Consider the following 14,318-nt stretch of genomic DNA (forward strand, 5'->3'; position numbering starts at 1 on the left):
GCTTTCCATCCTGCCCTCTGGGTGGGCTGCCTAGTGGGTGTCTTACCTCCAGCACAAGTAGCTGAGCATTCTGACCAAGGCTGATGATTCCATGTAAAGCCAACTTCATTGTCTCCACTGCCCGTCCGGGTGATGGGAACGTTGAATTTATACCTAATTCCCAAATTCTGTTCCTGAAGCAGAACCTGACATTGAAAACAACTGGTGAAGATAATTAAAATACAATGAGCCTTTATTCAGATATTTATTATTTCTTTTGAAGAAGAAAATGTCACAATGTAAGTCTTAAGGGAAATTTAAGACAACTTTTAGAACACATGCAGTTATATTGAATTTTCTACTTCTGTTTTCATGGGTAATTTGGAGCCATTTCTCTCAGTTGCCTTATTTGGTTATAAAAATATTATTCAAGCAGGCATTGAAAAGACCAGTCATATGGAAAGAGCACTATGGTCTTAACTTTACACAGACTTTTACACCATTGGGCATACCATTTTACCTTTATTTACTTTAATTTCACCACTTTAATTTCAGATGATAAAGCCTGCCCCTTCCTACTTCACAGGGCAGATTACAAAGATTAGAAATGAAGCGGCAAAGGCATATTTACCATGACAATGAGATTTTCTGAGGTGGGACCTAAAGCTTCTAAGGATTCTGGTTCATCGGTTGGCCTCTTATAGTGAAAAGCTGTCCCAGCAACATCAAACTTCCTAGGCCAGTCAATAGTCCAGGCACCATTAATATAGTAATCATCCCCTTCAGATTTTAAAGCTAAAAAAAAAAAAAAAAAAAAAAAAAATCACTGTCTACCTAAAAATGTGAAACTTCATTTACCACAATGTCACTCATTAATAATTGCACTGACGTGTACAATGAATATCTATTTCCACTTAGAGATGGGAATCTTTTTTTTTTTTTTACAGACAACACCAACAATTTATTTTTTGTTACTCAGATATACATTGTGAAGTGATTTCTAATGAGGTGCCAGGAATTCTACCACAGAAACAGAAATATTTGGTAATCTCCAGCCACTGATGGTAGAAATTCAGTAAGTACATTCTTTCTCATAGATAATGATGCTATATAATTTGGTAAAGTAGAAGTACTGTGATTCACCTGCCAGTGAATTAGTGTCTCAGAAAATACCAAAAAATGCAGATGATTCAAAGTCAATAAAAATTTTCCCACAAGAAAACATCAGACTCAGACAACTTTGTACAGAGTAGTTCTACCACACATTCAAGGAAAAAATAATTTCAGTTTTTCACAAAACTCTTCCAAGAGGATAGAGAAAGAGAATACGTCCAATCTCATTTTATGAGTCCAGCATTTTCATGTTCAAACCTGGCCAGTCAAATAAATCAAAATTATGCAACAACAGCACTCTTGAACAAACATGCAAAATGTAAGTAATTAAATAAAATATTAGCAATTGGCATAAAGTAATATAGAAGTTAATACATCAGAAGTAAGGTAAGCTTATCCTAGGATTGCAATGCTGGTTTAATAATAGAAAATCAATTAATATACTTTTTCATATTATTAAAGGAAGAAAGGCAGATGATTACCTTAATAGATGCAGAAAAAGCATTTTAAAAGTTCAATATTCATATATGATTTAAAAGAAATTTTAGTAAACTAGGAAAGCATGAACTTCATTAATTTTATAAAAGGCAAACAAGAACACTCAAACAAAAATGTATAGTAAACATCAAACCTAAAGATGTAATGTTGAAGGCATTTTCTTTAAGATCAGGAAAAAGTTAAGGATGCCTGTTACCATCACTTCTATTCAACCATTGACTGTGGGATCTAGCTAGTAGTGTAACAGAGTAGGAAAAAAAGAAATAAAGGCAATAAGGAAGGAAAAGAAGAGCCAAAAGACTCATTTTTTTTTTTTTTGCAGATGATATAATTTTCATCTTAATGTAAAAAATCTAAAAGAAATTATAGAAAAATAAGACATTTAATGAGGAAGTTTGGCAAGTTTTGATATAAAAATCAATATATGAAAGTCAGTTGTATTACTACATCAGGAAGAGCAGTTATAAAGCAGTTTTGAATGAGGACATTCTCAGTGGCAACGTAAAATATAAAAATACTTAGGAATAATTCTATCAAAAGGCAGGCAAACTCTTAGTGGAGTAAATTATGAAATTTTAATAAAAATCATCAAGGATGATCTAAACAAGTGGAGAGAAATAACCTGTTCTTGTAAAGACTCAGTTTTGCCTGTATTAAGCTATAGATTTAGTGACTTTCAATAAAAATTCCCAAATGGTTGTGGAGAGCACTGTGGTGCTGCAGGGCCTGGTAGCATTTATCAGCAGGAGGTGGAAGCAGGGAGAAGAGGAAGGGATCAAAAGTTCACAGAAGTGGACATTCAAAAGTGGATATAGTATATAAGGCAAAAATCCTATCAGCTGACCATATTCTACACAAGGGCCTGAAAGACCTTCCATTTATTAGAACAATATTGTGCTGGGGCTTCCTTGGTAGCACAGTGGTCAAGAATCTGCCTGCCAATGCAAGGGACACAGGCCCGAGCCCCAGCCCGGGAAGATCCCACATGCCGCGGAGCAACTAAGCCCGTGTGCCACAACTGCTGAGCCTGCGCTCCAGATATGTATCTAATAACATATTATAGCAATCTAATAGCATATTAGAATTGGCCCCGCACCGCAATGAAGAGTAGCCCCTGCTCACCGCAACTAGAGAAAGCCAGCGCACAGCAAAGAACACCCAACACAGCCAAAAATAAATAAATAAATAAATTAATTAATTAATTAATTAAAAAAAAAAAAGAATGTGCTGGTGAGACAGGCACCAGCATCACTGAGATGCTCTTCTCTTTAAGCTTGGAACTGTCATTACAGAACTGGGCTCACAGACAGCAATAGGGATGATCCCAACATACTAGAGGCCAGGAGGCATGGCATAACCATTAGAATGGAGGTGGGCACAGTTATCACAAACAGTAACAAATTAGCATGGCAGTCAGGAGCAGTCATGGAGATATTTAACAGAATACAGTCTTCCAAGGGGCCCAAGAGATGGGCACTTTTCTGATCCAGACCCACTGAGCTTAAGCAGAGGCTGGGTGACTAGGAGATAGGATCCTACAACATCACAACACCACAGCACTCAGTGGTAATTTTTCCCCAGCAGGGAAAGGGAAAATCCAAATATATTGAGGACTGTTGGGCACAGGGACTGAGTTGACCTGAAGTGGCAAATGGTGCCCCTTGTTTAGGATAAGGGCACGTAGAAGTAAAGTAATAAAAGGAATTTTGAACCAGGTCTAGCTCACAGAGTGTCCACTGAGTCCATGAATCCTGTCAGTGGTCATTTCTCTCAGACGTGAATTTAAAATGGAAACAGTATACTTGGTAGCTGGCATAACCTTCACGTTTATCTCTTGATCTGTAAAATAACACCTATCCCAGTGGGGAAGACCAGGTTGAAGTCTCTGAAACTTCTCTCCTTCCCCCAGCTAAAACAGTAAACTACAAACAATATTGCATCTTGGAGTGGGGGCGGTGGGAGTGTGGATTGCCAGAGGTGAATGCTACCCATAAGGTCTTAAAGTGTGCAGTGGTGGTGGTCTCTACCATATACCTATTTACTTCACTTGTGTGGCCCCTATAGAAACTAGATAGATCTTTTTGGATGATAGTAGTCTGTTGCAAACTCAACCAAGGGTACTGTTGCTGTGCTGGATGTAGAGATGGGATTCTTGACCATTTTCTTAAGCACAAATTAAAATAGTAATTTTCCATGTGAATGTCAAGAAGATATTAAGTATTTATAATGTTATTGATAGAAAGGAATGAAAGGCTTATCTATAGGAAAAAAAATGTGGAACTACCAAGGGAAATTATGACTAAAGGAATAACTGGGGATGGAGGTGGGGTTAGGGAGCAGATTTTCCTGTCCAAATATTAAAACGGTAATTATACAAATATGGGGTGGGAACAACCTGTGTTATGGCACACAGATGGACAGAACAATACAAAAAAATGGACAGTTAAGATATAAACAAAAGTATATATGGGAATTAATATATAACAAAGGAAGCATCCTAAATTAGTAAAGGAAAGATAACAAGAAATGGAACTAAGACAAAAGACTAGCTTTTTGGCCAAAAAAAAAAAAAAAGTGCTGAATTTGTCTCATTCTTTATATAAGAATAGATACCACAACTCCATTCCTAGGTATATATCCAAAAGAAGTGAAAATAGGTACTCAAACAAATGTATGTACATACATGTTCATAGTAGCACTCACTATTCCCAATAGCCAAAGGTAGAAAGAACCACATGTCCATCAATGGATGACTGGATAAACAAATTGGGGTATATACAATACAATGGAATAACATTCAGCCATAAAAAAGAATGAAGATACATGCTTCAATGAGGATGAGACTAAAAAAAAATTACACTGAGTGGAAGAGGCTAGACATAAAAGGTCACATATTTTATGCATCTATTCATAAGAAATATCTAGAAAAGGTAAATCTATAGGGACAAACAGCAGATTGGTGGTTGCCAGGGGCTAGGGAATGGGAAGTAACTGCTTAATGGACACCGGGTTCCTTTTGGGGTGATGAAAATATTTTGGAATGTACTAAATACCAGTACGCTGTTCACTTTAAAAATGTTTGAATTCTATGTTATTTGAATCTTACCTCAATAAAAACAAAGTTTAAAAACAAGAGAGAAAAGAATAAATGCCAGATGGGTAAATATTTAAACGTAAACATAGTTAAATCATAAAGTGGTAGGAGAAAATGTAAGAGTACTTTTTAAAAAATAATATTGGGGTATTGAAAAGCTTTTCTAAGCCTGACCAAAACCTCAGAAAGTATAAAGAAAAAGATTAGTAGATATGCATGCATAATTTTTTAAACCTCTATAGGAAAAAACATATAAAAAAGTTTAAAAATATGTGATAGAAAAAGGGTTATTAGCACTACTATACAAAAACTTCTATAAATAAATGAGTGATAATTTTGATAATGATTATCATGCTTTGACAGTGACAAACACGTCAGTTTAATTTTTTTGTTAGTATGCTAGCTTCTTCAAAAACTTTATCAGGCCAGATAAACAAGCAGGCCCAAAGGACTAAAAGGGTCAGGATGCAGAGAGTCTCTGACTGTCTGGACCTCTGCCACTTGTCCTTAAGAGTATAGACCATTTTCATTCCCCCCACCCCCATCTGCCTGGCAAATATATCTGTACTTTCTTGACTTCACATATGTTATAAAATTCATCTGATTGTCAAAAATAAATCTAATTAATCTTTTGAGATAAGAACATGTTAACCAAATTTAAGGATTATTTAGTCTTAAATTTGTCTTGTATTTAAAATTTTTTATTTTCAACTCTCACAGTAATAGTCTGTCTCATTTGAAACATCAAAATTACTTGGTTATATAAGGACATCTGAGCCTGTATCACATGAAACAGTAAAAACAAAAATAAAAACAAAACCTCTAGCAGCTTTGAATTCTCCTTCAATTTAAGCTCTCACTTTCCATTTTCCCATCTACTCACTTAAGGAATCCTAACTCACCTTTGCTGGTACCATAACGTAGTTCAGAAAAACACCAAACATTTAAGAAGGACTGAATAAGAATTTGCTAAGGGAGGAGGATGTGGCATTATGGACAAAGAATTATCAAAGGGAAAACATCTGATGTCTTATTTTTGTTTTGATTCTTGCTGATGCAGAAGAGAATATAAAATTATGGTGTAAAAATAAAGGAGTCTTCCTAAATAAAGGAAGGAGGAGCCTGATGATACTGGTATTCTACCTAAAGATGTATTCTAGATATAGTCTTTTTTTTTTTTTAATGAATTTTTTTTTTTTAATTTTAATTTTATTTATTTACTTATTATTTACTTACGGCTGTGTTGGGTCTTCGTTTCTTTGCGAGGGCTTTCTCTAGTTGTGGCAAGTGGGGGCCACTCTTCATCGCGGTGCACGGGCCTCTCATTATCGCAGCCTCTCTTGTTGCGGAGCACAGGCTCCAGACGCGCAGGCTCAGTAACTGTGGCTCACGGGCCTAGTTGCTCCACGGCATGTGGGATTTTCCCAGACCAGGGCTCGAACCCGTGTCCCCTGCATTGGCAGGCAGACTCTCAACCACTGCGCCACCAGGGAAGCCCTAGATATAGTCTTATTTTTAAAAGATTTAAGGAAAAAGAGGTGGTATTTTAAGGGGAATAAGAACTCAACCAGATTTCATAAGGGTCTCTGCAGAGTCTAAATCTGTCTCAAGGGATCAAACATCAAATAAACAGAATTTCCACTTCTTTACAGAGGAAATAACTGGGATTGGACTTGCCCTCCAATTATAAATAACTAGAAAACTCACAAAATATATGAATCAGCTGTTTTTAGACATTGGCCAGGACTGTGCAGGACTGTGACACAGGCAAAAAGGAACACAAGGTGAGCCATATAATCTCCCTAGCTTCCTGCCTGGAGGCACTTTCTGTCAGTGTAGACCATGAGAACCCAAGCAGAGGATGGTGGTCTCACTGAGTTAAGGAGACAGAGATCAGAAACTGGGAAGGCTAAGATAACTGGAATTTGCAGAACCAGAGAATTAGAGTAAAAGGAGGGAATCTGCTGCTGAATAGTAATCCATGTATGCATAGGATAAAATTCCATGAAGCCAGGCCAAAAAAAAACACCAAAAAACAAACAAACAGAAACAAAAACAAAAAACTAGATAACCACAAGCAGAAAAATTTCTAGAGAAAGAATTCAGAGAGTTTCAACCACTAGGGCATTCAGCAGAGAATCATGCCTTTTTAGTAGGGCTGAGCAATTCTAGAATTAAGGCTACTCTGGACTCACCTAAACAAAACTCAAATACAAGCCTCAAAGATATCAAGCTCATCAACAAGTTAGTTAACACTCTTTAAAGGAAAAAACAACAACAACAAAATCCAGACTCTCAATAAAAAAATATTCACAATGTACAACATCCAATGAAAAACTACTACAACTGGCAAGAAAGGGGAAGACGTGGTACAAACCATGAAGAAAACCAAGTAAAAGCAACAGACTCAGAAATGACAGAAATTATGGAATTAGCAGAAAATAACTCTCAAACAACTATTATAAATATACTCAAGGATTTTAAAGGAAAACAAATATAATGAGAAAAAACTGGAAGATATATACAGATGGACGCTCAGATCTACACAAAGAAAGTATGCCAGATACAATAAATATGTAGGTAAATAGAAAATAATTTTTCTTATTTTTAAATTTTTAAAAAAGATAACTGACTCTTTAAAACAAAAATAATAACAATGTATTGTAGGGTTTATGACATATGAAAAAGTAAAATGTGTTTTTAAAAATTAGCACAAAACATGGAAGACAATGGAAATAAACTGTTATAAGCATCTTGCATTATACATAAACGGTATAATATTATTTGAAGGTATATTGTGATAAATTAAAGATGCGTTTTATAAACTCTAGAGCAACCACTAATTAAATAGAACAAAGAAGTATAGCTAATAAGCCATTAGTAGAGCCCAAATGGAATACTATAAAACACTTGATAAACCTAAAAGAAGACATAAAAGGAGAATAAAGGGAAAAATACATGGAACAAATAGAAAAATAGCACAATGGTAGACTTAAACCCAATGATTTTAATAATTACATTAAATATAAATGATCCAGACATGGAGCTGAGAAACTATGGCCCACCACCTGTTTTGTAAATACAGTTTATTGTAACACAGTCATACCCATTTATTTATGTATTATCTGTATCTGCTTTCACACTACAATAGTAGAACTGAATAGCTGAGATAGAAACTTCATGTCCTGTAAAGCTGAAAATATTTACCATCTGTCCCTTTACAGAAAAAGTTTGGCAAGCCCCCCATTTAGAGACTGTAATTGAAAAAGCAAAGATGGTTAGATACAACAAGAAATCAGAGTCAAACTACATGTTGTCTAAAAGAAACATATTTAAAGTTCAGAAACACCTACATGTGAAAAGTGGATGGATGGAAAAGAATTTACTATGCAAGCACTAATCAGAAGAAATCTGGGTGGCTAGATTAGTATCAGTCAAAATAGACGAGGGTCAAAGAATATCATCAGAAATAAAGAGGAACGGGGCTTCCCTGGTGGTGCAGTGGTTGAGAATCCACCTGCCAATACAGGGGACACGGGTTCGAGCCCTGGTCTGGGAAAATCCCACATGCCGCAGAGCAACTGGGCCCGTGAGCCACAATTACTGAGCCTGTGCGTCTGGAGCCTGTGCTCCGCAACAAGAGAGGCCACGATAGTGAGAGGTCCACGCACCGCGATGAAGAGTGGCCCCCGCTCGCTGCAACTAGAGAAAGCCCTGGCACAGAAACGAAGACCCAACACAGCCAAAAAAAAAAAAAAAAAAACAAAAAAAACCAAAGAAATAAAGAGGAACATATGATAATTATAAAATGCTCAATACATCAAGAAAATCTAACAATCTTAAATGTCTATACACCTAATAACAAACTCTGAAAATAAATGAAGCAAAACCTTACAACTAATGGGAGAAATAAACAAATCCACAATTCTAGTTGGAGATTTCAACATGATTCTTTCAATATTTGCTGAAACAAGGAGGCAGAAAATAAATAAAAATGTAGAAGACTTGAACAAAACTATCAACCAATTTAATCTAATTGATATATATGGAATACTAAACCCAATACTACCATAATATACATTCTTCTCAAGTGTACATGGAACATTCATTAAGAGAGACCATATTCTGGGCTGTAAAAACAAACCTCAACAAAAGAACTAAAATCACACAAAGTACCTTATCTGTCCATAATGGAATTAAGAAAATCCCCCAAATATTTGGAAATTGAATAATACCTTCTAAGTCATATGGTAAATAAAATATTTTAAATTGAGTGTTGGAAAAAAACAATATCAAATATATGGGATGAAGTTAAAGCAATGCTTAGAGGGAAATTTATAGTGCAAAATGCCTATTTTAGATTAGAAAAAAGATTTTTAAGATCAATAATCTAAGTTTCTATCTTGAGAAGCTAGAAAAATAACAAATTAAACACAAAGTGAATAGCAAAAAGGAAAAAATAAAGAGAAGAGTGGGAATTGATGTACTGGAAAATGGAGAAATAATAGAAAAGTCATTTAAACCAAAAGGTTGTTCTTTGAAATGATCAATAAAGTTAATAAACACCCCCCTAGAACAATCAAGAAAAATAAGATATAAATCACCAATGTGAGGAATGAGAGAAGAGCCATCACTACAGATCCTACAGGCATTCAAACAGAATAAGGGAATATTATGCACAAAATTATGCCAATGAATTCAACAACTTTATACCTATTACAGAAACTGAATTTTTCATTAAAACTTCCCACAAAGAAAACTCCAGCCCAGATGGCTTCACAGTTGAATTCTATCAAACATTAAGAAATAATACCAATTTTACCCAGACTTTTTCAGAAAATAGAGAAGAAAGGAATATTTCCCAACCAACTTTATGAGGACAGGTTTATCCTAATATAAAAACCAACAAAGATGTTATAAGAAAAGACTACAGACCAATATCCCACATGAACATAGATGCAAACAAATATTCTTAACAGAATATTAGTAAATCAATTGTAGCAATATATAGGAAGGATAATAAATTTATGACAAAGTGATTTTTATCCCAAGAATGCTAGATTGATTTAACATTTGAAAACCAATCAAAGCATTTACTATATTAACAGGAAACGGAGGGAAAAAAATAACACTTGATCATGCAGTAAACCTCAAAACCTATTCATGAAGAAAACTCTCAAAATTAGAAACAGAAGGGAACTTCCTCAACCTGATAAAGGGCATCTACATAAATCTTCTAGCTAACATTATATTTAGTGGTTTAAAAAAAACCCAAAAAAACCCAAAAAACTGAATTCTTTGCCTTTAAGATAAGTAACAATGAAAAGATGTCCAGTCTCCTCACTTTTGTTCAACATTGTACTGAAGGTCCTGATCACTATTATAAGGCAAGAAAAAAGATATAAAAGACATAAATATTGGAAAGATAGAAGTAAAACTGCCTTTGTTGAAGGATGACATGATAATCTATGTTGAAAATCCAAAGAAATGTACAAAGCAACTATTAGAACTAATATATGAGTATAACCAGGTCACAGGACATGAGGTCAATACAAAAACAAATCAATTTCTGTATAACAACTGACAATTCAAATATGAGATTAAAATATCAATATCATTTACAATAACATCAAAAAGCATGAAATATTTAGTGATAGATTTTTAAAAAATCTATATGTGCAAGATATGTACATTGAAAAATAAGCATTACTGAACAAATGTAAAGACTTAAATAAATATACAGGTAAGTCTTTTCACGTATTGGAAGACAATATTTTTAAGATGTCAATTCTCCCCAAATTGATCTATAGATTCCAAATAATCTCTTTTTGTAGAAATTGACAAGCTGATTCTAAAATGTATATAGAAATGTAACGGACCTAGAAAGGCAAAAATAATTTTGAGAAAGAGGAACAAATTTGAGGAACTAATGCTTCCTCTTTTCAAGACCTAATGGAAATCTCTATTAATCAACACAGTGTGGTTTTGGTTTAAGGACAGACATACGGAACAATGGCAGGGAACAGAAATGGATCCATACATTCATGTGCAATTGATCTCTAACACAAATGTCAAGGTAATTCAATGGGGGAAATAACATTCTTGAACAAAGGGTGCTATAGTAATTGAATATCCATGTGAAAATAACTGAATTTCAATCCTTACTTTATACCTTACATAAAAACTCAAAATGGACCATATATCTAAATGTAAAAGCTAAACCCATAATTTCTTTAAGACACATTGAAGACAATCTTTGCACCCTTGGGGTAGGCAAAATTTCTAAGATAGGATGTGAAAGCACAAGCCATAAAAAAATTAATACATTAGATTTCATCAGAATTAAAAGACCATTAAGAATAGAAATAAACAAGCCACAGATTAGAAGAAAATATTCATAAAACATATATTTGAACAAGACATAACTAGAATATATAAAGAACTCATAACTTTATAAAAAGAAAAAATGTAAAAATAGGCAAAATATTTGTTTAGATATTTTACAAAAAAAATATCTACATGGGTAGAGTTAAAAAGACTGACAATACCAAGTACTGACAGGATGTAGAGCAACTGGAACTCTTTTACATTACTGGTGGAAATATAAATGATACAATCACTTTGGAAAACAGTTAATTTAATTAATTTCTTATAAAGTTAAACATGTACTTATCATATGACCCAGTGATTTCACTCCTAGGCTTTTTATCCAGGAGAAACGAAAACATATGCCTACACAAAACTTGTCTATGAATGTTCAAAGAAGCTTTATTCATAATATTCGAAGACTGACAATGACCCAAATATCCATCAACAAGTGAGTGGATAAATAAATTATGGTATATCCAAACAATGGAATACTATTTGGCAATAAAAAGGAATGAACTGGGCTTCCCTGGTGGCGCAGTGGTTGAGAATCTGCCTGCTAATGCAGGGGACACGGGTTCGAGCCCTGGTCTGGGAAGATCCCACATGCCGCGGAGCAACTAGGCCCGTGAGCCACAACTACTGAGCCTGCGCGTCTGGAGCCTGTGCTCCGCAACAAGAGAGGCCGCGACAGTGAGAGGCCCGCGCACCGCGATGAAGAGTGGCCCCCGCTCACCGCAACTAGAGAAAGCCCTAGCACAGAAACGAAGACCCAACATAGCAAGCAATCAATCAATAAATAAATCTTAAAAAAAAAAAAAAAAAAAAGGAATGAACTTCAGATACACTCAACAATATAGATGAATCTCAAAAACATTGTTATGAATGAAAAAAAAGCCAGATATAAGAGTACATACTAGATGATCCTATTTATGTGAAATTCCAGAATAAATAAAAGTAAAATAATAATATGTCAGAAAAGAGATCAATGTTTTCTGAGGCTAAGGCTAGGGGGACTTGACTGCAAAGGGTAATGAGAGAATGTTTTGGAGTCACAGAAATGTTCTACATCTTGGTTGTGGTATTTATATGGATATCTATATCTATATATATAGAGAGATAGATACAGATAAAATTGTAAATACTTTTTGAACTATACACTTATAATGGATGCATTTTATTATATGTAAATTATACCTCACTAAAAATTGATTTAAAAAAATCAACTATGGGACTTCCCTGGTAGCACAGGGGACATGGGTTCGATCCCTGGTCTGGGAAGATCCCACATGCTGCAGAGCAACTAAGCCCATGCACCACAACTACTGAGCCTGCGCTTTAGAGCCCGTGAGCCACAACTACTGAAGCCCACGCACCACGACTACTGAAGCCCAAGCGCTCTAGGGCCCGCGTGCCGCAACTACTGAGCCTGCGCACTGCAACTACTGAAGTCCGTGCGCCTAGAGCCCGTGCTCTGCAACGAGAAGCCACCTCAATGAGAAGCCCGCGTACCACAACGAAGAATAGCCCCCGCTCGCTGCAACTAGAGAAAGCCTGTGCACAGCAATAAAGACCCAACGCAGCCAAAAATTAAAGAAAAAAAAAAAAATCAACTAACCCAGTGAAGAGTAAGCTATAAAATACTAATTTTTTTGTTTAGTTCTTTCATGTGGAACTTCTTCCTTTTTAACATGAAAGTGTTCTACCTCAAAGCAGTATGTCTTTTCCTTCATGATACTGCAGTGCTTTTCCTCGTTAATTTTTTCAAATCTAGCAAAATATGCTACTTACCAATATAGTTCTTTGACATGGCAACTTCTCTGACTTCAATGTGAACAGAGCCTCTTGGTATCTGCACTACTTCCATGTAGCCTGGAACACAGAAGACAGCCAGTAATAAGCAGCATCTGGAGCTTTCGTCAGAAAATGAGTGTTTAGTAAGCATTCAGTAATAACAGTTTCCTTATTCTTCCATGCTTTCTTTTGCACTTTATAAATTGTGAATAACGAGCAAATTCCCCTTTGGGTTCATGAATACATCTAAGAGTATTTTTCTTTTCCTCTAAAATTATCTCAAGATATCTTTAAAGTCTCAAGATATATAATATTGGTTCTTTTTTTTTTTTTTTCCCCTCAACACATGGCCCCCACTTCAAGGCTCTGCGGGAATTCCCATCTTAAAGAAACGTGGCTAAATGAAGTCAAGTAGAAATGGAATAATATTTCCTTAAAATATCTAACCTGAAGCCACATTTAATATTTAAAGGACTGAAAGCAATTTGGGGAAAAACCATTGTCTGCCTGAATAAAGAAATTTTTAAAATAAGGGGGGAAATCAAATATTTTGGCTATTCCAAGTACACCAGAGGTGTGAGGAAGAGTTCTTTCTACACACTCACCTCCTCTGGGCAACGAATCATTGAAGAACCCTTCAATGGCATCACATGTGCTTCCATCCCCTCCACAGACTCGACATCTATCTTCCCTAGCATCGGATCCCAAAATATTATCACAACCTACATGCTGAAAACGGAGAAGAATAATCAGTGTGTCAAAAAGAGGAGGAACTCTTGGACCCACTAACCAAATGAATATAACTTATTTATTTATGTGTTTTTCCAGTACAGGAAATCTAAACAGGAAATACTTTCCTCTTTCCACTTTTACCTTCATTCCCTAAGTAATTCTAGCTAACACTTCTCAACACATAAGTTTAAAGAAAAAAATTCTGATTCCCCAGGAATGTACACCTATATTTCTAGCTTAGACTTCTTCTTCATTTATAGATACCAGGCTCCAATTCTTAAAATATTGTAATTTGTTGGCAATGGGCTCTTACTTATACCCTCAATTAAGAAATGCAAGAACTAAGAAAAAATGGCATATGGTCCTACACAACAAGGGTTATAACAACAAGAGTCTTGACTGAGCATTATGGTTTGCCCTTTTTGAACCATTGGCTCTTTTGGATATCCAATTGTTAGTGTTAGTGTCAAGGATTAGTTGTGGAATTCATGCCTGAGGAAATCTCTAAAAATGAATACCTGTTTCCATTAGCTGAATAAAATTACCATAAAGAAAAAGGAGATGTAAACATGAAATTTTATTGTAGAAGCTGAAATTCTACCTTTCAATTTTGTATTTAATCATAGAAATGTGGCCTTCATATATTTTTGGCATATTTTGGCACTTAAATTTGTAATTTGACTTTTAGCCATTGATACCAGGCATGCAATGTCTGAATATAACCTGTGCCTGGGTCTTGGTT

At 35.2% G+C, this 14,318-nt stretch overlaps 1 protein-coding gene across 4 annotated transcripts in view; it reads right to left on the minus strand.

Annotated features, from left to right (window-relative positions):
* Positions 1 to 14,318, minus strand: part of ADAMTS6 (ADAM metallopeptidase with thrombospondin type 1 motif 6) — a 271,152-nt gene that overhangs the window by 50,928 nt on the left and 205,906 nt on the right. For all 4 annotated transcript variants that reach the window (XR_005019513.1, XM_036849413.1, XM_036849410.1 and 1 more), the window contains 4 exons: positions 13,450 to 13,573; positions 12,842 to 12,922; positions 611 to 774; positions 47 to 185 (listed from right to left, as the gene is read on the minus strand). Coding sequence is in view for 3 of the 4 variants with exons in the window: in XM_036849413.1 (XP_036705308.1) it covers positions 47 to 185; positions 611 to 774; positions 12,842 to 12,922; positions 13,450 to 13,573 (508 nt within the window). In the remaining variant the exon portion in view is untranslated. The remainder of the gene's footprint in view (positions 1 to 46; positions 186 to 610; positions 775 to 12,841; positions 12,923 to 13,449; positions 13,574 to 14,318) is intronic.

Source organism: Balaenoptera musculus, chromosome 3 (assembly GCF_009873245.2).
Source record: "Balaenoptera musculus isolate JJ_BM4_2016_0621 chromosome 3, mBalMus1.pri.v3, whole genome shotgun sequence".
NCBI classification, from domain to species: domain Eukaryota; kingdom Metazoa; phylum Chordata; class Mammalia; order Artiodactyla; family Balaenopteridae; genus Balaenoptera; species Balaenoptera musculus.